At 28.9% G+C, this 17407-nt stretch overlaps 1 protein-coding gene across 5 annotated transcripts in view; it reads right to left on the reverse strand.

Annotated features, from left to right (window-relative positions):
- Nucleotides 1–5750: 5750 nt before the first annotated feature.
- LOC111625297 (F-BAR domain only protein 2-like) overlaps nucleotides 5751–17407 on the reverse strand; it is an 84788-nt gene continuing 73131 nt past the window's right edge. For 3 of the 5 annotated variants that reach the window (XM_023368416.1, XM_023368418.1, XM_023368417.1), the window contains 6 exons: nucleotides 14261–14475; nucleotides 11231–11386; nucleotides 11017–11149; nucleotides 10749–10951; nucleotides 10437–10666; nucleotides 5751–7305 (listed from right to left, as the gene is read on the reverse strand). In XM_023368416.1, coding sequence (XP_023224184.1) covers nucleotides 7265–7305; nucleotides 10437–10666; nucleotides 10749–10951; nucleotides 11017–11149; nucleotides 11231–11386; nucleotides 14261–14475 — 978 coding nt within the window. In that variant the 3' untranslated portion in view covers nucleotides 5751–7264. The remainder of the gene's footprint in view (nucleotides 7306–10436; nucleotides 10667–10748; nucleotides 10952–11016; nucleotides 11150–11230; nucleotides 11387–14260; nucleotides 14476–17407) is intronic. The other 2 variants (XM_023368419.1, XM_023368420.1) reach the window with 1 other exon arrangement.

Here is a 17407-nt window from a genome sequence, read left to right on the forward strand (position 1 = left end):
CTCCTTGTCCCGATCGTATCGAACGTATTCAGGCAAGAGAAGGTTCTAAGGTGCTAGTTCCTTTGAACCATACCTTTGTTTAACTAGAATTGTCTATTTACTGTAATATTGTAATTTATTTATAACCATCATCACTACGTTCATACTACTAAGTTTCATTCGATTTCAACGCCTTCTTCTTTGTGCGCAACTTTTTTCGTCAACGAGTGTAATAATCTGAGCCTGTACATCGCCAGCTGTATGCTTACTATTTTCTATTGGTGAAAAGTGCGTTTTTTCGGAGGTTACGCTCGGTAAACGAATGACGAGTTTACCTTTAATTGTACGAGCGATCGATGAAAGTACTTTCAAACTCTTTGGATGCTAAATGCAAAGACCAAAATGGCTGACATTAAAACTCTGGTAAGTTTTGTGGCGTGTGAATGTTTCAACGATGTTCGACGAATTATTTTAAAAAACTGGCCTAATATGTGAAACTTTAACTGAATATAATACAGGAACTAGAAGATAATTTTCTGCCTAACTATAACGAGAATTGCATGGCAAATATATTTTTATTTAATAAAACGACTTAAATTTAAATAATTCGGCAATTTTAAGATATCAAATTAACAATATTTTAACCAATAAAAATTAGTTTGCAAAATCGATCTTTCAAGATTGATTTTGCAAACTAATTTCTAACAAATTAACGCCATAATTTATTAGAAATAACGTTATTAAAAACAGCTGAAAGGTTTATAGAAAATATTCATTAATTTTTTAATATTTTGTTCGTTAGTGATTATTTTGATTACAATCATTTAAACGGGTGCTGCAGATTCAGCACTAATTTGAACTGAAGCTGTTTCCACCGGGCAATGGACTCCTCATAATATTCGATAACATGAAGTGATGTTATTTTCTTGGTTTTTTTATTTTTTGACTTTGTCCTGCGAGCAATAATCTTTTTTCATGCCAATCATAGATTGGCCAAACACACAATGAGGGTGGCCCAATGGTGAGGGATGGGATCAGACATATCTGGCATAGACTACAATCTAAAAAATTCCTTGAAGTTTTTTAACCTCCCATATTCAATCCCTACTCTAGTAGAACAGGAGGCTAGCACTTTAGACACCTCAGCCAACTGACCAGCATTTTTGCAATATCAAACTTTTGAATTCTATATTAAATTATATAGTATATAACTTATAGCTTATAAATTATGATCTAATATAATTTATACAAAAATAACAGTTATTTTTGTATAAATTATATTAGATCATAAATAATAGTTTTTAAAACTCTTTACACTCCATGTGCACTAATCCACAATGAACCTCATATAAAAGTGTATTGTAGGTTTGATCTAGCCTAAAAAAGAAATTCAGAAATTCATATCAGGTCAAATTCGGGTATTTATCCTGAATCCCCAAATTTGACCTGATATGAATTTCTGAGGAGCTGAGTTGGGAACAGGAAATCCACTGTGTGAATTGTTGAGCAACTTTTGAGCCCCTCTCTCTCTGTCATGTACAGTACAATGATATAAATTTTGAAACCCACATGCAATGTAGTATGAGGAGTGCCTCATACTGTACACACAATTAATGGATGGTCCCTTTAACTTGAATCTGAGTCCTCCAGAGTAGCAGTCAGACATATTAGTCAACTTAACTTGCCAGCTGGGAAGCTATCTAAATTACCTATTCCCATCTACTTAATGCTCAGATTTGTCAATCCATTTAAAAAGTATAATATGAATCCTTTTATCTTGTTTCTTCTATGAAACCTTCAAAATCAAAGTTGGATAAACTGTGCTATAATTTTTAACAGTCAAATTCAAAACTGCATATATATGCCAGATAGCTGCAACAGTAAAGGTATAATCCACTATTCTGGAGGACAAAGTTAATCCAGGTAGGATTTCCATAATCTTTGAAGATGATTTGACTCTCAAATGTTGGGTACTATATTTTACTGAGGAATGGTATCCAACATATGATATATAGACACCCAGAGTTTGTACCCATAGAGCAGAATAAAAAAAAAACTTATGGCATAAATATCTATTGAAGTTTATTTTGAAACCAATTAAATGTGGTTTTTGTCATCTTATCAGTTTGATTGTATAAATTAATCAACAGTAGGACAATCATTTCAATGTAGAATTTATTTATTTGTCATAAATAAATTCAAGAAACTGCTGAAAAATTGTTTATGGCAAATAAACAATTTTTAAGTCACCTAAAGAACTATTAGTGTAGTCATTAGATATTGATATGTTTTTTCTGCAATGTCAAGAAAGTGTTTATTTGTCATAAACAATTTCTTGACATTGCAGAAAAAACACATCAATATCTAATGACTACACTAATAGTTCTTTAGGTGACTTAAAGTATCTGGATAATTACAATAAATGTCTTCAATATGTGTAATAGAAAAAGTTTGTTAGTTACTTGGAACTCTTGGAATAATGTACCCTCTCAAAAAAAAAAAAAAAAAAAATTTCTGTTACTGAATAGGGACCAGGAGGTTTTGACAATTGGGAAGCTAGGTTAGTTACCTTGTTGGTTTGGGAAAGGAGGGTGGAAAGTGCATCCTTCAGAATTCAAGATTGATTTCCCCTCTGTGACCTTGTCCTTTCCATCCACCTGCCAGCCTAATATGCACTTACCTTTATTGGAAAATCTTCCTTTTACTATTTTACTTTATAACTATTAAATTATTTAAGTCATTTTTTAAAAAGTAGAGAATGTTTAGTAATATTATATTCAAATATACGAGCGCTAAGAATGCATTTCGGATAATTATATAATTATCCGAAATGCATACTCAAATAAATAAAAAGTCTTTCTAAAGTTTGTCCTCCGTTTCATTGATGGTGTAATAAGTCTAGCGGAAAAGAAAAAGCCATCTCAGCACTCGTATATTTGAACATAAGACTAGACAAGAAGCATATCGCATAATATTATATTCATTTATAAATTTCATTTAAAAAATGAACTCCAAATTTCCTGATATGTCTTCTATATCTTATTTGTCTGGATCAATATCTTTTAACTATTCCGAATAGAATACTCATCTCTGAATTCAAATTAATGTGAATAATCCTTAACAGCCCATGAAAATTTTGATATTTCTATATTAGCCAAATAAACAATAAAAAAATTAGCAAACAATTTGTTCACTTCTAAACAATGTCAAATTTATAAATGTTTTTTTTATAGATTATTAGGATTACAAATAACATGGCTTAAAGGTTCTAATATTACTCATATAACAAGATGACTACTAATAATAAATTTCATATTAATAATAATAATAATATTGTTCCAAATACACAGATAAACATGGATTGAGCATACATAATTAGTGGATTTATTTCAGGAGTACACAACATACTGGCCCATAGGTCACATGCACAATGTGATGTGCTAAATATTTCAATGCTGTCTGCTGCCCGTTTTTAATAAAAATGTTTCTACTTTAATAGGTGTACCTATGAATATTTGTTCATAAATGAATTAACATGGTTTTAATTTAAAACCATATTAAACTTAAATACACTATATGGTTTTAATTTAAAACCATATAGTGTATTTAAGTTTAATAAAATTTCATATTGTTGGACTTTCACACACATTTATTTAATGAATTCATTTTACAGTATTGTTGACTGTTTAAAAACAGTTTGAATTAAAATGTAGCTTAAAACGATACAGAAGATGAGGATGCTCATCTTCTGTATTACTTCAGGCTGCATTAATTTATTTATTTGTAGAAATTAGAATTGTATGAGTTGCAATAAAATTTTTATCCATTTAAATATAATTTATGAAAAGATGAACTGTAATTAATAGATATTACCAGGGCTGTGGAGTCAGAGTCAGAGTTGTGGAGTTTTGGTGTTTTAGCCAGAGTTGGAGTCGGCAAAAAATCCGCTGACTCCGACTCCTTTTTACTTACCAACTTGTTATGTATATAAAACAGAAAAGTATTGGAATCGTGTCAAATTTGACCCTCCAAGTTTTTTTTTGCAAATCTACATGTTTGGAGACCTCCCGAACCTCTCAAAAAAGTCAATAAAAGGGGAAAAATTCATGCGAGAGTATATGTTGGCATTTAATTTGTTTAATTTATTTATTTTCTGTTCTAAGATATTAAACAATATCTCAGAATGGGTACAGTTTAAGAAATGAAATGTGGCACTGTAGCTCGTGTATAAAGGGGCATTAATACTATTAAATGTTGTTTCTTAATTAAAGGTTGACAGGGTGAAGACATAAAAGGGTCATGTCATATCTCTTAATGAATATTTTACTTGTTATTAGTGTTCAAAATTTAAAAAAATAAAATAAAACGCGTCTCTTTCCTCAAAACAAGCTTTTTTGCCATTTTATAATAGTACAGTAAAACCCGTTAAGATGTTCTCACCTGAGATGTTAGAATGTATATGGGGACATGATTTAGTTCAACCACTTTGATGCTTAATAACCTACTCCTGTGTTAAACCATCTGACTCCGATTCTGACCACAGAAATTATTAGGCTTCAAACATGGTGAACAAAATCATGCCCCCCACACAGTCTAACATTCACACATATAGAAAAAAACCTCAAATCTTTTGCATATCTCAAAATTTCAAGGTGTCTTGAGTCCAAAAATATAAAAGTTTGGGAGGGTCATTTTTTGACCAAGCGCTACACTTTTCCTCTGTTATATATAACAGCCAGAAAAGTAAAAATTATCGAATACATATTTATATAGGCCTATTACTTAGAGAAGTCTTTTAGCTTTGAAATAAAACTATATTCCAAAGCTAAAAGACATTCTATCTTTATTAGAACTCTATTTATTGAATCTTTTATTCTGAGGTCACGTGATGACATCAGAATTTCTGGGTCTCTTTTGGTAACAAGTCCGCCCCTGGTTGGAGTTGGATGGTAAGGAAAAGTCGAAGTCAGAGTCAGTAGATTTTTACACGACTCCACAGCGCTGGATATTACGACTGCTAGTTTAGTAGTATATTCTCACGGTAATTAAATTTAGAAATTATTCTCTAAAGTTTAAAGAAAATATATATTTTTGATTCATTGAGTATAAGAAAGACTTAATATTACACCAGTCTGATTATTTATTCATTATTTTAAGCCAGGGGTGGCGAACCTATAGCATGTGTGCCCAAAGTGGCACGTAAGGAGAAATCATCTGGCACGTAACGTATCATACTATTTTGATTTATCATTTGTCTTCTTCAATCATTGTTTCATTTATTCTAATTAAAGCATTTTTGTTTAATTCATTTAATTCAAAGTTTAAAACTTTGGCACGCATAAACATCTTTAAAGCTAAGTATGGCATGCGGGCTCAAAATGGTTCACCACCCCTGTTTTAAGCTATAGATAATCCAGATATTTGACTTAATATATATAAATTTGAGCTATGGTTTGTATCTGACAAACTTAACATAATTAATTAATTACAATTATTACACCAAAAAGTAAAAATAATTGTAGTTATCACAGAAAATAGTCCTATTTGCTATAAAAAAAATTTGATGATAAATTCTATTAACCAAAATAAATTTCCATTAAGTTCACCATTATAATAGACATCTTATGAGTCAATCCATGTAATATGAAATTCTTGACTGAAATAAATCAAAAACTGAATTATTCACACAAAGACAATTTAAAATAAAAATTACATAAAATTTTTATATAAGAATTATTTATTTTTATATATAATAAATCAACAAAAATAATTTTACAAATAATAACATCAATTCAACTGGAACAAATACTATATCCACTCAAGAGAAATTTAAATTTATGGAATTTTGCATTTAATAAAATGATCAACATTTTCTTTTGTCTAGCAAATACAATTATTTTTGACATTTTTTAAAGTTATTACATTAACTATACATCATTTTGTAAAGATGTTTATGGACCCACTGGTTGCTTTGAAGTACAAAAATCTAGATAACTGATGATATAAATACGAGCATTTTTTTAAAATCTGTACAGAACTCTGCTTTTTTTGGATATAAGACTGATAAAAATAAATTTCAGATTACAGATGTGAATAATAAACAGACTTTATACATTAATTATCTATTAGGCTTAAATGATAAAAGCCAGAAGACTTTTCAATAGATCTTTTTCTTTTTTCAAAGTTGCAATATAATTGCTAAATACTCCCAAGGCCCTATCTGATTTACTTCTTTTCTTTACATACATAGCTCGGGGAAGAACCCAATCATTAACAAACTGTTCTGTTTGTTTGGTTATACCATACAAACTGCTCTTTTTTCACCCGTAACATTTTTTAATAATATATTTCAATTTTCCTAAAAGCATTTTTCTTGGGGAATGATTGTGCTAATGTAATTTCAAATTTTACAACTTGATAATGCTTTTATAATGAATATATTAGAGTATGATATTTCAATTTTCAAAAATATTATATATATATATACATATACATATGTATATATATAAAATATACACATATATGTACGTACATATACACACATGCACAAATAAGAGCATATGTGTTTGCATGTATATATATATTTATGTATATGTATGTATGTGCATATATGTATATACAAGACATACAGATGATTTGAAATAATTACATTCTTGTTAAAAATTCTGGAGACCTGATAGCCATTTACATTAACATAGAAAAACTTTTCATGTGAGATATATTTTATAACAGAATATAATGAATATACTAAAATATATAATAGGAGGCACTTGATGTTATGCACAAACTTCTTGAATGATTGATTTTTTAAGAACACTTGCAACATATTTTGTCAAAATATCTAGATGTTTCATTAATGCAATTGTTACTTTTTTTAGTCTGCTTGAATTACAAATAAATGTTATATCATTAAGAAACAAAATATCAAAAATTCTCACAATGTGAATATGTCAAAATAAAAATTCATTTCTGTGATTTTCTTTAGGAAAATTCTCACATTAAGTTCATCACATATGTGTATGGCAGTAGTTGTAAAGATGAAAGCAAAGCCACTTCATTGTGCTTGGCCAGGTCTCCATTTAGTCGGGGGTCGGTCGCTTCCTAATGATCTTGTACTATTATTATTTTTTTCTTTTTTGCAGATGGCATAAAAATATTGTCCATCTAACAAACCTAATATTGGATTTTTTTAAATCAAGCTGAATTAAATGTTCCTCAGATAAAATTGGATAACTACTAGCTATTGCCCTTTAGAAGTAATCTGTAAAGACTATGAAAACTGTTGTCATGCAAAGTTACTTTGATCTGCTTCACACAAATATTTTCCTGTAAAGAAATATTAAAAAATAATTATATTTTAATCATAACAAACAAACAAATAATGGTACTTAAATAAAAAAGATAATGAAATTTTAGTTTGTCACAAATACAAGCATTAATATGAATGCTTGTATTTGTGATATCAAGAATTAAAAGAAAATAAGAGAAATGTGTACAAAAAGGAAATTTTTATGTTGATTTTTATGTTATGATGAATACAAAATTGGGCATTAAGATGTTGTTTTTCCAAACATCTTAATGCCCAATTTTGTATTTATCAATATTTAAGCATTTTTTGTTGCATATTACTCTTGTAGTCAAGGCTAATGGCTGCTTTTTTCAGCAAACAGAACCTTTTTGTAAAAAGGATCTATTTGCTGGAAATTCTAAAATTATTCAATCTTTAGTTAATTTTAAAAGACTGATCAAATACAATATTTTTAATGTGAACTGTAAGCTGATGATATCCTAGTTTTCATCCCAAACTAAATTTCTTCTCATCAATTAAAGACTATGAATGCTTACCTCAGGAATCCAAATAAATATTTATAATAATTACAACAATTTTTGAGTTAAATTTTATTCAGAATAATAATTAACAAAATCAAAACTAAAGATGACATTATAGAGTTTAAAAAACAGAACAAAAAGGCAATGTAGAAATTCATTTTACATTAATTAACTCCTTAAGCCTCAAGCAATTTTTGATATTAATGTAATTAAATATAAAAAATACTTAAAACTGAAAAAAAACGAAAGAAATGCATTAATTTTGAAGAAAAAGCTTCAAATTTTATTTTCCTTTGTCTCGTCTTTCTGTGAAATTTGACATTGATGAGTCATTGTTTACACAGCTGGATGACTGAGAACAGCTGGTGTCATATTTCCCGGCGGGACATTCTCATAGACGTCTCGGGAGACGATGGGTTTATAGTAGGGTGAATACTAACTAGACCTATACTTTTAAATATTTTTAAAAAATTAAAATTTTTATTGAGATTTCCGACCCCCCCGACTTAATTAAACTTATATATAATAAAATCTATTAATTAAAAAAATTAAAAAACTATCAGAGGTCGTTTTTGACATCAGAAACTAGCTTTAAATAACTTTACCGAAGGAAAATCAGTGCACTACAACTTTAGAACGATGAATAAAATTTGATATCAAACTCCCATTAAAAAACTATTAAAAAGCAATTAAGCGTGAAGCATGCGTCATTAAAGGTAAATTAAAATCGCGATAAAATTTTTTCGCACGGGCAAAAAATTTGGATACAAAAACCATTCCAAAAATTAAAAAATTTCAAAAATGGCCTTAAGGACCGATTTTATGTAACGCTATGTAATTTGCCCTAGATATCTCGGGTTTGGACTTAAGGGCTAATTATTAACTAATATTTGTATAAAATTTAAAATATTACATAACTTTCAATCTGAGTGTGCATTAGCAAAGGCAATAATTTAGTGTAGTGACACACACACACACACACACACACACACACACAGTGTGTGTCACTATACTAAATTATTAGTTGTACTTGTGTACTGTCTTCACTAACATGCATTTGAAGAATATCTTCCACACACACACACATGTATATATGATACTATATTTAATAGGGAAGTGGCTACTAAGAAATCTCTCTGAAATATCAAATTCATCTGTGTACTCAACTTACTAGCTACCTCCATAATTCAATTGCAGGTGTTTAAGAACTGTTCCAATTATGTAAATTAAATAAATACAACTTATTGTTTTTATTTTATGACTTTGTCCAATAATAATAATAAAATAAACTTCTTGCATTTTGTATTAGACTAAAGAATAATAGAGATTTGAGTATTGTGCAAGTAATTGTTAATACTTGCACAATACAAAGACTACATCCTAATTACAGTAGAGCATCGATTATCTGACTCAATTGGGGGACTGGGGTTGGTCGGATAACTGAAAAAACGGATAACCGAAAAATATGAAAAAATACATTATTAGTATAGTATATTATATTAGTATATTGCTATTAACCTACTTCGCGTTGAATTTTCATCGATGTTAAGCCTAACAAAAATTTTTTTAAAATAATAATCGTAGCTATTGTATCATTAAAAATTAGAAAATTAAGCCTCGTTTACATACTGGCTCCCTTTCATGGTTGAGCCATGTTGCCAGCTAAAACACACAAAAATACTATTAAAGTAGCCAAGACATAGCCAAATATTGTAGCGCCACATCACTAGCGGACATTTGAATTTGCCGACTAGAATGGTCAGTTAACTGATGTGACGGTTGATTGGAGGTTGGATAATCGATGCTCTACTGTGTATGTATTTATTAAAAAATTAAATCTTAATTCATTGAAATAGGTCAAGGGTTGTAAAACAATGGGGACTATAAGGAGTATAGTTAAACACTTGCTGTCATTTCTCATGAATGTGTGGATATATAATTGTCAGTCTGGTGGGTTGGTTGGTTACCTGCCACTGGTCAGTTGTGTTGTGAATCAACTCATCAACTTTAACTCATAACTGTAATTTAAAATTGAATATAACCCACTCTATCACATAAACTGTATTCCCTTTCAAATTATCTTTCAAACACAGATAACTCGTGTTATCTGTCCAAAATTACAGTACATAAATTTTTTTTATTTTATTATTATTATTTACTTCTATTTGCTATGAATATACTTCATTTCTAGCACTAAGAACAGGACTGGTTTTTGAGATAACTCAGCTAATATCCAGTAACAGAATTTCTGAGTATTTAATTCTTATTTAGCAGTCAACATGTTAATATAGCTAACTTAATACATACCTCAAATCTGCTTACTTTACAGTGGACCAGTATATGTTGTAATGTAATGACAAAAATTTATGTTTTCAGTTATTGCATGTTTTATGAATATTGAAATTGTCATTATTAGCAATTACAATCAATAATCATAAACTAACACAATTAATCTAAGTCCTAATGAGCTTCTGATATTCTATTACAATCTTTGCTATTTCAGAAGAATTAAATAAAGATGTAAAGTTTGCCTTGCAATTATTATACTTAAGCAGATTAAGTATCAAAAGAGAAGAAATATTGAAATCATTAACAAAAAAATCGAAATTTTTAAAAAATTCATTTACCAGCAATCACTTGTTTTTTGACTAGAGATAAACGATAACCAGTTCCTATTAATTCAAATTCAGCTCCAGAGAGTGATGTTCCCTGACAAATAAATTGGGCAGCAAGAATACTCGGTATTGAAGGTCCGGATGAGAGGTCAAACCTGGCCCGCAGGGACCCCAATCCCCCTTCTTCCGAATGATTAGAAAGCTCTGGAATTTTCCAAGAAGCTCTGCTTGTTTCATTATTCCTGAAATTTTAAATTGTATTATTTAAAATTATTCTGTTAACTTTTAAACCAAATTCATTAAAAAAAACAAATAATAATTTACCAGTTTCCTAGAGGTTTTGACTGCATATCTGTCACACCTCCATCTACAGGTACAATAATATGTATATTTGTGATAGAAGCCGGAGAGGCTAAAGCAGCTGGATGATATTTATAATCTATTCTGATATCGGTCATTGACTGTTCACATTTCCAATATGCAACAAGATGTAAAGGAGTGCTGGTTGCACCAGGTCCTGATTTGATCTAAGTAACAATAGTTATATATAAATAATTAAAATAGTGTTAATTCAATGAAAAATTTTACTTACATGATATTTTAAAATGTCAATATTAAAATAAGATGCTGATGGTGTTTGTTCATACTGTTTCCTGAGTAAAGATGTTAATGCAGGCATGTTAAAATCATATACATAATGATTGAATGAACTCTTTATTGGATCCCTTTAAAGATGTAAAGTTTTTAATACACAATACATACATTGCATATAATTTGTATGAAGTAATTGTAATGTTAAAACTTACTGAACTATTAACTGTTTATTTGGAAGAATGTTTTCCAATCTACTAGCTTTGGTTACTTTGAAAGAAAGAATGGCTGGTGATGGGTTATTTGCTAATACTTGCACAATACCTGCTGGAAATGATACTTTCATATCTCCCATCAGTCGTAACTGGCATCTGAAATAAAATAATTACTTGGGTTTATAAATAGCTTAATTAAGAATAATTAATAGTTTATAACTAGTTTAATTAAGAATACATCTTAAATTTTCTTTATCATATTTCATTATAACTTCCATCTTTAGATAACTTAATGTTTATTAAAACAATATTTTTATTCCTTCCAGATTTTGATTTTCTTTCATAATTTATAATATCCAATACAGTGGAGCAATGTTTATACTGTATTTTTGCAGAATGACTGGTATACCAGTCTATCTGGGGAGACCATGAAATCATATTTTCGTATGGTAAAACATGCATGCCAGTTTAAATGAGGTTATACATCCTTCTCTAGAGGACATATTGAAAAAGAATGAGTTTTTATTCTAAAACTGTAAAACTGTCAGAATTACATCAAGAACTATGGTTACTGTATATGTTTAATTTCTGCATTTTGTCTTCTTTCTAATGATGTAAAAAACTCGTAGAATTCCAAAAGTGCTTTTTTTCATGTGTATTTTATTGTCATTTGATTCAAAAATGCAAAAATAAACATATTAAATTTAAGAAACTCCCTGTAAATTAATTCAGCTTACACCAATTAACATTTGCTTTGTGTGAAATTTGAGAGGAAGGTGTTATTTTTAAGGTCAGGGTAGGTAGTCAGCATAGCCCACACTGACTGACCTACTACTATTCTACCATCACCACCATCACTGTCGTCAATAAGTCGTTAATTGTTTTATTGTCTTGTAAAGGAAAACTCTTCCTGATTTTAAGTCAGTCAAATTACAATGTTGTTATTTTAGTGTTCTCAGAAGAATGTTTTCTTTAATGTTTAACTAACAACTAGTTTTATTAGATCTGATTAATTTTATATTTTACTTGCAGTTTAACCGACATGCTGGTCTCCTGTTTTTATGCGGCATGACAATCATTCCACAAAAATACAGTATATCTCTAAAGAAAATAGCCTAAAAGAATTATAAAAAAATTTGAATTCAGATATACAAGACAGCACAATTAATAGATACTTTTTGCAAAGATATGAAATTTTTAACTGACCTAAGTATTTTTCTCCACATTTGTACATTCCTGTCCAAATGTGATGAGAAGTCAGTCTTACTTATCAGTATCTGCATTATGAGTAACTATATAAATGCGGCTGTATTTAAAACATTCATTTTATTTCAAGATTTTGACAAGTGCATTGAGTGTATATTTGAAAGTGTTATTGGTTTTTATTATTACATTGAACTCTGTTCTAGTTTTTCCGAGTTATTTTTTTCCGAAAGATTTGGCAAAACAATTAGTACTACCACAAATGCAAAATTGCAAATCCTACATCATGTGAAAGAATTGGGAAAGAATCAAATATTTTATAGAATTGTGAGATTTGTGGGATCGTTTATTTTTAATTATTATAAAATTATAAAAATATTTTATTGTATAAAATTATTGAGAGAAAAATTTTAAAAAGAAAGGAAACTGCTGTAGATCACTTCCTCATGAAGGGAAGTTGAACTTCCTTTCTACGGCCGACTTGTGAGATGATTCAGATGCGGCCTTTGCACATGTTACTTGGCCGCCTGAAGAAGCCGCTATAAAAAGGGATTTTTTCTGCTAATCCAGGCAGTTCTCCATAAGAAGTAATTACCACAGAAAGTGCAGTTCCTGGAAGAGAATTCACCATGCAAGTTTAACAGTTCAAATTGGCCACACTATGCCCTGTTCAACAAAACTATTGGTTTCGTTAGAAGATCCTTCTCATAAGTATATAACATTTATGAACAAAGAAAAGTATTGTTAAGGTAGTATAAATCGCTAGAAATATTGTAAACTCTCTCTGCAAGATAGGTAGAATTACGGTTTAGTCTCTAAGGTATATAGCTTCTCCGATATATCGATAATAATTCCATTTATTTGCATTCTCATAATAGTTGTATTTTTATTGATCATTTGTATATTATTGTATTTATCCATTTATTCGATTCGTCCTATTAAATTTATTGTTTATTTGTTAACAATGATCTCACTTATTCATTATGCACTCCAACTCATGCAATGGTTAACCCTCCTATAATTTATTCAGATGTTGTCACTCGAACGTCACAGATTTATAATTAGATGTAAACGCGAGTTAGGGCACATATTTTAAATTTCCTTAACTGGTGTCAACATCCTGATGTGGATCTTGATTTCACAATCTAGATCCTTTTTAACACTTTTAAAGCCATCCTCTGACGTAGAGATCGGATCTTATGATCTTGTGCCAATTAAGTGATACACAAGTTCTAACAACTTTGTGCCCCTGGCTTATCTCACAGAATTTGCTGGATCATTGCCAATGCAAGAACAAAAACAAAATATTGTTCTATATGTCTTTCAAATAGAGGCCACAAAATTAAAATAGTTTGCAAATAATGTAAAAATAGTATTTGTCAATAAGATTATATCTATCATGTTATAATAAAGAATAAAATTTTAATTAATTGTGGTTAATAAATTACTGTTTTAGAAATAATATATATAATAATAATCTTTTTAAGATTATGTACAAAAAATTTTATATACTATTTGAAAACCAGTAATATGTTTAGGCATATCTATAGTAAGAAATTATTATTTTTTTTATTTGTAAAATATATAAAAATAATATGTTAAAAAGTTAACATATTTATAACTGAATAGCATATGCCTCCTGAAAGCTGAAACTGAAGTAACAAATATGCTGTCAATCTGATAATGCCAATCATACCACCTATCACTAATTGTAATAACTACAAACAATGTAAAATACAAAATGCTTGACATCATCACAGTTTAAATATGAAACAATAACAATAATTGTGTAAGTTATCAAAGTTTCTTATATTAAAATAAACTTACTTAGATTCATCTGCTCCTCTAAAATATGCATGAACAACTTCTTGGAAGGCAACTGCAAGAGGAATTGTATCTGATATCCCAATTGTTAATGGGGAAGGCCCTCTTGAAGAACCTACTGGCATTGATGTTGTTTTAAAATCATTTGTTAAACTTCCAATACTCTCCGTTCTTGTCATTGTATTTGGTAAAGGTGACATTCGACCTCTTGTTGGACCCTAAAAAGCAAAAGTATTTTAATAAATTAAGTTTTACTTCATTTTATTTTTCAACATTAATATAGACAAATTACTATTATTAACATCAAATTTATTAGCTGTAAAGCATGCATACTAGATTATGAAAGTAATGCTATACAAGAGTTATACATTATGAAAGTAATATTATACAAGAGTTGATCAAAAATATCCAAGACAGAATTTATTGTAGAAAATAAAGTAATTACCAGTTATTGGAAGCAAGTTATCTCCTTCAAGTATGACCCTTCAGACTGTGTGCAATGATTGTAGTTATTCTTCTACTTATCCATGCATGTATGATAGACCTCAATAGTAATGTTCCATAGCTATCATGTTCAGTTATATCTCTGTGATACCTTGATATTGTTTCTTCAGGTTACTTTTAAGCCTGAGAAAGAGGAAGAAGTTGCAGGGAGCCAAATCTGGTGAACAAGATGGTGAAAATCTATAATGATGCACTCAGCCTAAATTCTATAACACTTAGGGCTGCATGGCACAGTGCATTGTCATCATACAGAAGCCAGTTTCTGGAAAACTATTTATGAGGAGTTTCTGATGAACTGCATCTCAAAAGGCACTGTAGAACAGTTCTGTAGACAGACTGCAATCAACAGTCTTATTGATTTGTGCCATGATGTATGATCTGTGTGCAGATAATTATAAATTGAAAACAGGAATATCATTCAAATGCCTTGGACTGACCGAATACCATTTCTCTAAATGCTTGTTGTGGCATTTCATACATTTCAATGGTCATCTGATAAAATTTAATGCAAACACATTAGTCCTTCAACTCATCCATTTCATGACACAACAGAGGGAAACATAAATTTGCATTGTAGCTCAACTCACTTCACTGACAACTGAATTGCACTACCACTTGCTGCTCTGGCATGTGGCATCAGGAGATATAGTCAAATATCCTCCATAGTTACCACAATACTACTATTAGTAGTTTCAGTATAAAAAATTGTGTCCCAGATATTTTTGATCAGCCCATGTATTAATCATTAATTTATTTATTAAGCTTTATACTTATAAATATTAAATTGTAAAGCAAAATTTGAGTTTTTATTTAAACAACTCAAAATATTTTATGAATCAAGTATTTTGATTTCAATTTAATCTCATTCAAAATATAATAATTTTAATCAAATTAAGATATATCCTGATTATTTCAGACTATATCTTAACCAATTATGAATTATATCCAAAGTAATTTGCACTAAAGTAAATGGCTAGGCCATCATCTTAAATTTAATTATTAATACAATTTAAAATTTAATGTAACTTTGTACTTGTATAGTAATTTTATATAATTTAAGCATGATATTATAACAACTTTTACATACATCAAGCATGCATGGAAATTTAAATTATAACTATATTGGCATTTGTTTTTTGTTTATATTCCATAATGTGATTTTGCTGTGTGTGCAAGGACATTAAATTTAAAATTGTTCTCATGGTATTTTGTTACTGATTTACATTCAATTTACATAAACTTGAATGTTCATATTGTTTTTCTTTATTATTATTATTATCTTGGGTGTAGTGGGTTATACTCGGTTGACACTGATTGCTGTGTACTATGCCAGACCAGAGTAAAGGCATAGCAACCAAAACAAAACAAAAATTAAATAAATATGTCAGTATGTATCTGTATTATTATTATTATTATTACTGTATTTGTTTAAAAATTTTAAGTTGAAATAGGTTATTTCCAAAAATGCTTACTGTTGAATAAAGTGTTTTTTAGATTCTTTATAACTTCAACTGATTGTATAGTTGTCTTTTACATTCACATATATTATACATTTATACATAATTAAAAATATAATATTGAATTATTTCTACTGTTTTTGCTATATATAGCTGAGGAAAATTTATTAGAAATAACAATCAAAACATACAATGGAAATAGAATGGCATTGAAAATGTAAATATATTGTAATAGAAACTGATACACTTGCATTGTTTAAAAATGTCAAACTTAAAACTGAATATTTCACAAGCATAATTAAAAATTTCAATTAAATGTTCTCAAAAAAAAACTAAAAAAAAAATAATAATAATATCCTTGTAAATAAAAACAGTAGTAAGTAATTATTTGATGGTTATGTAAATATTTGGTTAATATATATTTGTTCTCAAAATGTTCTGAAGAAAATAATGATAATATTAAATTTATAAAAAAAAAAATTCTGATTTATGTTTGAATTTAATAACTATTTTTAAAACTCAACAAGCCATTTCAAAAATTAACTAAAATAAAAATTAACCAAAAAGTCATTTTTCAAATTTGTCATTGAATGTTATTCTAAATTTTGACAAAATCTAATATATTAAAATAATGAGCAAATTAAATAATATTAAGAACACAAATATATATATATTAATTACTAGCTTACCCATCGTGCATTGCTGCAATCTCAGAAGAAACAAAATTCAAGCAAACTCGTTATGATAAAATTCAATTTACATTTTATCATTTTTATTGAAACTTATTATTATTATTCATTTCCATCAGGAAAACATTTCAAAGTGTCATTTCAATTCTATTTATTTATTGGAGTGCTTGTGGATACACGATATTTTTTGTTTTTCCGTCTGGTGCATACACGAATAAATCAGAAGGTTTTCCGACGCATGAGCTGGTCACATACAGTTGTCCATGCGAGAAGCACAGATTCTCCAAATTTAGCCCACATACTTGCAGCAATTGTCAGAAGTGCGATAGTCCCCGTTTTTATATATATATTTTTAATCCTTTACAATTTTAATTATTTAATTGCTCCTTTCTCTCTTCCTTGGCATGTTGTGAAATTTCTGATAGTTGGATAATAAACCATTTTATTGTAATTTGTCTTTTTAAATTATTTTGAGTTGATATTAAAATTTGGAAAAGGGG

The sequence above is a fragment of the Centruroides sculpturatus genome, unplaced genomic scaffold, assembly GCF_000671375.1.
Source record: "Centruroides sculpturatus isolate CEXI.00-Female unplaced genomic scaffold, Cexi_2.0 scaffold303, whole genome shotgun sequence".
NCBI classification, from domain to species: Eukaryota; Metazoa; Arthropoda; class Arachnida; order Scorpiones; family Buthidae; genus Centruroides; species Centruroides sculpturatus.